The sequence below is a fragment of the Nicotiana sylvestris genome, chromosome 11 (assembly GCF_000393655.2).
Source record: "Nicotiana sylvestris chromosome 11, ASM39365v2, whole genome shotgun sequence".
Classification (NCBI taxonomy): Eukaryota; Viridiplantae; Streptophyta; class Magnoliopsida; order Solanales; family Solanaceae; genus Nicotiana; species Nicotiana sylvestris.
The window spans coordinates 65425649-65434232 of record NC_091067.1 but is presented as its reverse complement, the minus strand read 5'-3'; the positions used below and the strand labels follow the sequence as shown (position 1 = coordinate 65434232).

Genomic DNA, 8584 nt, shown 5'->3' with positions numbered 1-8584 from the left:
CAGTAACAACATTTTTTTTAATTTGCAATTAAAACAGGTGATAATAAGCAATATTCAATAATAGTTATACAACCCAAAAAAACTGTCTACTAATGTGTGTGCCAAAACCTGGTGTCACAAGCTGAGGGTAACTAGTAGAATATACAAAATAATAGATTTATACTACTGTCTGAAATAGAATAGACAATCAAAAGTAAGAAAGACTTCATCAAGCTACTAATCGGCATAGGAAGGGAAGTAGCTCACTATGGAAGTCTCAGACTATGATCAGGGACGCGCACCGGTCTGATAGCCAGATGTACCTGCCTCAGAGCCTGTACAATTAAGTACAGAAGCGTAGCATGAGTACATAAACAATATGTATCCAGTAAGTATCCCGTCTAATCTCGAAGAAGTAAAGACGAGAGGTCAACTTGATACCTACTAGGGTCAAATAATATAATATGATGTTATGCCAGGCATGATGGTCACAATTATATAGCAGTTGAAATAAAGATTTCTAAGTCATGTCATTTTAATATCACAGTTAATCCTTTACATTTCAAACCATGTATCAGGCAAGTCATCAATGATAATTCACATAAATATCATGCGCACGTTATGCCGAGGTCGACACCCCGATCCAACATAAAAGAAACTGTGCACTGCTAGAGGATCGAATGGCGCAAACCAAAGATGCATCTATTTCTACCGAGGCGATCGGCCCAGTCCACAAATATCAATTATCAACAGAAAAATACAAGAAGGCACATTTATACTCAAATAAATTCATACAAGTGTTCAACATAACATATGTTCACTTATGTTCATTTCCAATTCTCTAGCATATCCTAAATGATCACATTAGCAAGAAGACATATAACGTTTGTAAATATAGTATGATACGGGCCCTAAACTACCTGAATAATTAATATGATAGTAATTACGCACGGACTCTCGTCACCTAGTGCGTACGTAGCCCCCGCATTTAGTGGCAAATTATACAATTATTACTCATATGGGGACAATTCCCTCTTACAAGGTTAGAAAGGAGACTCACCTCGCTCCAAAGTGCATTTCTAATACCAAGAACGAGCCCGAACTCTCAATTTGGAACCGAACGATCCAAAACTAGTTAAATGGGGTAAGAACTAGTCAATACAAGCTCATAAGATCACATTCTAACTATTAAAGCAATTTTCCAACCTTAAACACAAGTTTCCTAAAATCCGACCCCAGGCCCACATTCCCGGATTCCGAATTTTTTTTGAAGAAAGTAATTCTTTGTAACCTAAGGATCAATAATATATGATTTCTACTTCGCTTCATAACCAATTTCGTGGAAAAATCTAAGTTTTATCAAAACCCTAGGTTTTGCTCTAACTCCATGACTTTACCTTAATCTTAATGTTTAATCTACCTAAGACACAAATATTAAACTAGGAATATGTGGGATAAACTTACCTCGAGATGCTAGGTGGAAGTCTTCTCTCAAAAGCTCTAAAATCGCCCAATGGAGGAGTGAAAAATGGCAAAAATAACTTAGAACCCATATTAAATGAAGCTTACTGCTTCAGCGATTTCCGCATCTGCGGTCCTGGGCCGCACCTGCGACCACCGCATCTGCGGTCCTGGGCCGCACCTGCGACCACCGCATCTGCGGAAGGGAGCCCGCTTCTGCAGAATTTCACCTGGGCCGCTAGGCCACATCTGTGAGTTGCTAGCCGCTTTTACGGCTTCGCTTTTGTGGAGGAATAACCACTTCTGCGATTTTGGGCCTGCCCTGGCTTGGCCGCATCTGCGTGAGATGGACCGCTTCTGCGGTTAGCCAACCGCAGGTGCGGTTATGACAGGAACTGAAGCTTCAACACTTCTCCAATTTTTCCAACTTCACTCGAGCCTCGTCCGATTGACGCTCGAGGCTCCCAGGCCCCGCCCGAACATACCGACAAGTTTGAAATCATGAAACGGACCTGCTCGAACCTTCGGAAAGCCTGAAACAATGCTAAATCTAAGAATCACCCCTAAAACCAATTAAATCAAACTTATGAACTTCAAGTTCTTAACTCTCCTCTAACGAGCCGAAATGCACTTAAACTACTCGGATTGATGCCAAATTTTGCGGGCAAGTCTTAAATGTTATATTGGACCTGTACCGGGCTCCGAAACCAACATACGAGCCCGATACCCATGTGATCCATCATTATTTAGTTTCTTTAAATCCTTAGAATTTCAGTTTAACAATTTCCAATAAAAATTCATTACTCGGGCTAGGGACCTCGGAATTCGATTCCGGACATACGCTCAAGTCCCATATTTTTCAACGGACCCTCCGGGACTGTCAAAATACAAATTTGGGTCCGTTGGCTAAAAATGTTGAACAAAGTCAAACTTAGCCTTTTAAGAAAATCTTAAAGAATCAAGTGAGTCTATTTCAACCCAAAACTCTTCCAAAACCTGAACCAACCATCCCCACAGGTCGTAAATCAGATAAAGCAAGCACAAGAAGTTTTATTTGGGGGAACAGGGTTCTAAAAAGCAAAACGACCGGTCGGGTCATTACATTCTCCACCTCTTAAACAAACGTTAATCCTCGAATGGACATAAAAAAGTACCTGAGGTGCCGAATAAATGTGGATATCTGTTCCGTATGTCCTCCTCGGACTCCCAGGTCGCCTTCTCGACTAGTTGGCCCCTCCACTGGACCTTCACCGTTGAAATCCTCTTGGATCTTAACTGATGATCCTGTCTATCAACAATGGCAACTGGCTCCTCCTCATAACCCAAACTCTCATCCAGCTGAATAGTACTAAAGTCCAACACGTGGGACAAGTCGGCATGATACCTCCGGAGCATGGACACGTGGAAAACCGAATGAACTCCCGATAAGTTGGGGGGTAGAGCAAGCTCATAGGCAACCTCCCCAACTTGCCTCAACACCTTAAATGGGCCAATGAATCTTGGGCTCAACTTGCCCTTCTTCCCGAACCTCATAATACCCTTCATTGGCAAGACTTTCAAAAGGACCTTCTCACCAACCATGAATAATACATCACGCGCCTTCTGATCCGCATAACTCTTCTATCTGGACTGAGCTGTGCAAAGCCTTTCCTGAATCAACATCACCTTATCCAAGTCATCTTTTACCAAGTATGTGCCGTATAACTTAGCCTCACCATACTCAAACCACCCGATAGGGGAACGATGTCACCACCCATATAAAGCCTCAAATGGAGCCATCTCGATGCTGGACTGGTAGCTGTTGTTGTAAGCAAACTCTGCCAAAGGCAAGAACTGATCCCAATGTCCTCCAAAGTCAATCACATATGCTCTAAGCATGTCCTTCAAGATCTGAACTGTCCGCTTCGACTGCCCGTCGGTCCGTGGATGAAATGTTGTGCTAAGCTCTACGCGGGTCCTCAACTCACCCTGAATAGCTCTCCAGAAATGAGAAGTGAACTGAAGGCCTCTATCTAATATGATGGAAACATGCACACCGTGCAACCGGACTATCTCCCGAATGTAAATCTAAGCCAGTCTATCCGAAGTGTAAGTAGTCACAACCGGTATAAAGTGTGCCGACTTGGTCATCCTATCCACAATGACCCACACTACATCAAACTTCCGCAAGGTCCGGGGCAACCCAACTACGAAATCCATAGTAATGCGCTCCCACTTCCACTCTGGTATAAGCATCTGCTGAAGTAGGCCACTCGGCCTCTGGTACTCGTACTTGACCTGCTAGCAATTCAAACACCTAGCCACATACTCCACTATGCCTTTCTTCATCCTCCGCCACCAATAATGTTGCCTCAAGTCACGATACATCTTTATAGCACCTGGATGAATAGAATACCGCGAACTGTGAGCCTCCTCCCGGATTCTCTCCTTTAGACCATCAACATTAGGAACACATAAGCGACCCCAGAGTCGTAGAACACCATCCTCACCAATAGAGACCTCCTTGGCACTACCCTGCAGCACTGTCTCTCTAAGAACCGCCAAGTGGGGATCATCAAACTGTCGGGCCTTGATATGCCCCAATAATGAAGACTGGGCAACAACACATGCAAGGACTCGGCTGAGCTCCGAAATATCCAGCCTCACAAGTCTATTAGCCAAGGACTGAATGTCCAAAGCTAGTGGCATCTCCCCTACTGGAATGAATGTCAAGCTACCTATACTCTCTGCCTTCCTACTTAAGGCATCCGCGACCACATTTGCCTTGCCCAAATGATAAAGAATGGTGATGTCATAATCTTTCAATAACTCAAGCCACCTAACTGCCTCAAATTGAGATCCCTCTGCTTGAACAAATGTTGCAAGCTGCGATGATCAGTATAGACCTCACATGGCACCCCATACAAATAATGCCTCCATATCTTGAGAGCATGAACAATCGCGACCAACTCTAAGTCGTGCACAGGATAATTCTTCTCATGAATCTTTAGCTGGCGCGAAGCATAGGCAACCACTCACCCCTCCTACATCAACACACACCCCAATCCAATGCATGAAGCATCACAATATACCGTGTACATACCTAAACCGGAAGGTAACACAAGAACTAGTGTTATAGTCAAGGTTGTCTTGAGCTTCTGAAAGCTCGCCTCACAATCATCGGACCAATGGAAAGGAGCACCCTTCTGGGTCAATCTAGTCAGAGGTGATGCAATAGATGAAAAGCCTTACACGAATCGCCTGTAATAGCTTGCTAACCCCGGGAAGTCCTGATCTTGGTCATTGAAGTAGGACGTGGCCAACTCTGAACTGCCTCAATCTTCTTGGGATCTACCTTAATACCCTCTCCTAACACAATATGCCCCAAGACTACCACTGACTCTAGCCAGAACTCACACTTGGAGAACTTAGCATATAACTTATGCTCTCACAAGGTCTGAAGCACTACCCTCAAATGCTGCTCGTGCTCCCCCAGGATACAGGAGTATATCAAGATGTCGTTAATGAAGACGATGACAAAGGAATCAATATAAGGCTTGAACATTCTGTTTATCAAGTCCATAAATGCTGTTGGGGCATTAGTCAAGCCAAAGGACATCACCAGAAACTCATAATGGCTATATCTCGTCCGAAATGCGATCTTCGGAACATTCGAGTCTTGAATCTTCAACTGATGGTACCCCGACCTTAAGTCGATCTTAGAGAACACCCTAGCACCCTGTAACTGGTCGAACAAATCATCGATGTGCGGCAACGGGTACTTATTCTTGATGGTAGCCTTGTTTAACTGGCAGTAGTCAATGCACATCTGCATAGTCCCATCCTTCTTCTTCACAAATAACACTGGTGCGTCCTAAGGTGAAACACTAGGCCTAACAAACCCCTTTGCTAACAACTCCTCAAGCTGCTCCTTTAACTCCTTCGGAGCCATGCGGTGCGGTGGGATAGATACAAGCTGGGTGCCTGGAGCCAAATCAATACAGAAATCAATATCATGGTTCGGTGGCATGCCAGGAAGATCAGAAGGAAACACATCGGCGAACTCCCGAACTACTAGAACTGAATCAAACATCGGAGACTCTACGGTGGTGTCCCGAACATAAGCCAAACACCCCTTCTCGACCATTTGCTGAGCCTTCAGGAAAGAGATAACACGACTAGATGTATCAACTGTGGAACCCTTCCACTCCAACCCTGGCAACCCTGACATCGCTAAAGTAACAGTTTTGGCATGATAATCTTGGACGACATGATATGGAGATAACCAATCCATGCCCAGGATGATCTCAAAATTGATCATATAAAGCAATAGGAGATCTGCTCTAGTCTCGAAACCATAAAATGTGACCACACAGGACTGGTAGATCCGATCCACAACCACAGAATTGCCCATAGGAGTGGACAAATGAACATGAGTGCCCAAAGGCTCAGGAGCAATAACCAAAAAATGGGCAAACAGAGATGACACATACGAATAGGTAGACCCTGGATCAAATAATACCGAAGCATCTCTACCGCAGATGGAAATAATACTTATGATGACGACATCTGAGGCCAATGCATCTGGCCTAGCCGGAAGGGCATAAAATCTGGTTGGAGCGCCGGCTGGTTGGCCTCCATCTAATTGAGCAATAGCTGGCTGACCTCTCCATGCCTGGCCTCCACCTCTAGGATGGCCCCTACAAGTCTGCCCTCCACCTCTAGGTGGTGGGGCAGCCGGTGCTAAAATCATAGGCTGCTGACCCTACTGTACTGCCTTGCCCCGAAGCCTGGGGCAATATCTCCTCATATGACCAAGGTCTCCGCACTCAAAACAACCCCGTGGTATGGCGACCTACTGCCCTGATGGCTAACCCTGATGGCCTTTAGACCACTAGAAGAAGCTTGAAAACTGGTGGACGGTATGAACTTTTCTGTATAGCACTAAAATAAGAATCAGAAGAACCCTAAGGACCTGAATACCCACCGGAGGAACCTTGAATAGCTGGTGGGTGGTAAGAACTCTCTTGTATGGCGCTGAAATAGGGATGCACCGGAGCACCCCGAGCAGGTGGTGGTGCTGAATATGAGGGCCTACTAGGCTGTCCCCTCCCAAACTAACCTTTGCCCCTGGCCGAGGCACCTCTGAACTCTCCGGAGAATCTAGCCCTCTTATCCTGCTATATCTGCTCCCTACCCCTCAGATGGTAGCCCTCAATCCTCCGAGCAATCTCCACTACTAACTGATAAGGAGTCCCCATCTCCACCTCTCGGGCCATGTTGGCCCTGATGCCAAAATGCAACCCTGCAACAAACCTCTGCACCCTCTCTACGTCAGTAGGAAGTATCATCAATGCATGGTGTGATAGCTCAGAAAACCTCACCTCATAATCGGTCACGGACATCTAACCATGCTCAAGCTACTCAAACCGATACCACAGCTCTTCCCTCTCATATGGTGGAATATACCTGTCCAGAAATAACTGCGTGAACTGATTCCAAGTGATAGGAGGAGAACCTACGGGTCTGCCAAGAACATAAGACTGCTACCATTTACGGGCCCTGCCCTCTAGCTAAAAATTAGTGAAGTCAACCCTATGCGACTCCAATATCCTCATGTTGTGCAGTCTATCCCTGCAACTATCAATGAAGTCCCGAGCATCCTCATGACGCTTAACCCCAAAGACAGGATGGTGAAGTCTAGTCCATCTATCCAACAACTTCTGCGGGTCACCATCCACATCTGGTCTGGGCTCGGGTATTACTGCAGTAACTGGTTGAGTCCCATCCGCGGGTAGTGCACCCGGAGTTTGATACACTGCAGCTGCATGACCATGAGCCTAAGTAGTAGGGGTCTGTACTCCCCCTCCTGCCTGTGATGTAGCTGGATCTGCTGAAAATAAACCAGCCTGAGTCATGGTGTCCATGAATCACAGCATACGACCCATGACCTCCTGGAATTCCAGTGCTGTCATAAAGTCCGCCGGGGTAGGCTCAGCTGCGAGTACCTCTCCCTGCTCCTCAATAATAGGATCTCCCGCAGGATCTGCTGGTGGTGCTACTAGAACAGCTCTGGGATGCCCTCGTCCCCTACCTCAGGCCGATGCCCTCCCCCGGCCTCTGCCTCGGCCTCTAGCAATGGGGGGGAGCAGCCCTTCCCGGATCGGGAACATCTGTCGTGCGTGTCCTCACCATCTGTGAGAGAATAGAAGAGAGAAATTTAGTGTACCATCCACTGCACGACAAGAAATGAATAGAAGAGTAGTTTCCTAACACCTTATAGCCTCTAGAAGATAAATACAGACGTCTCTGTACCGATCTGCAAGACTCTATTAGGTTTGCCCATGACTTGTGAGACCTATGTGAACCTAGCGCTCTGATACTATGTTGTCACGACCTAATTTCACATCAGGTCGTGCTGGCACCCAACACCATTGTCAGGCAAGCCAACGCAGAAATATTAGTGAATCTCATTTTACTTACCAAAGTAGTAACAACATTTCTCTTAATTTGCAATTAAAACAGGTGATAATAAGCAATATTCAATAATAGTTATACAACCCAAAAGAACTGTCTACTAATGTGTGTGCTAAGACCTGGAGTCACAAGTTGTGGGCAACTAGTAAAATATACAAAATAATAGATCTATCCTACTGTCTAAAACAGAATAGATAGTCAAAAGTAAGAAAGACTCCATCAAGCTGCTGATCAGCACAGGAAGGGAAGCAGCTCACCGTGGAAGTCTCAAACTATTATTAGGGACGCGCACCGGTCAAATAGCCAGATGTACCTACCTCAGAGCATGTACAATTAAGTACAGAAGCGTAGCATGAATACATAAACAATATGTACCCAGTAAGTATCCCGTATAATCTCGAAGAAGTAAAGACGAGAGTTCGACTTAATACCTACTAGGGTTAAAAAATATAATATGATGTTATGCCAGGCATGATGGTCACAATTATATAACAGTTGAAATAAGGATTTCTAAGTCATATCATTTTAATATCACAGTTAATCCTTTACATTTCAAACCATGTATCAGGCAAGTCATCAATGATAATTCACATAAATATCATGCGCACGTTATGCCGAGATCGACGGCCCGATCCAACATAAAAGAAACTGTTGCACTACCATAGGGTCGAATGGTGCGAACCATAGA

The 8584-nt window shown here is 45.1% G+C and overlaps 2 protein-coding genes across 2 annotated transcripts; both read right to left on the bottom strand.

Moving 5' to 3' along the window:
* Positions 1-3720: 3720 nt before the first annotated feature.
* On the bottom strand, positions 3721-4128 carry LOC138881114 (uncharacterized). Its single transcript, XM_070161316.1, has one exon. It carries the CDS (start codon positions 4126-4128, stop codon positions 3721-3723), a length of 408 nt encoding a protein of 135 aa, XP_070017417.1.
* Positions 4129-5293: 1165 nt separating this feature from the next.
* Positions 5294-6172, bottom strand: LOC138881113 (uncharacterized). The gene has a single exon (XM_070161315.1). It carries the CDS (start codon positions 6170-6172, stop codon positions 5294-5296), a length of 879 nt encoding a protein of 292 aa, XP_070017416.1.
* Between the last annotated feature and the right edge of the window lie 2412 nt (positions 6173-8584).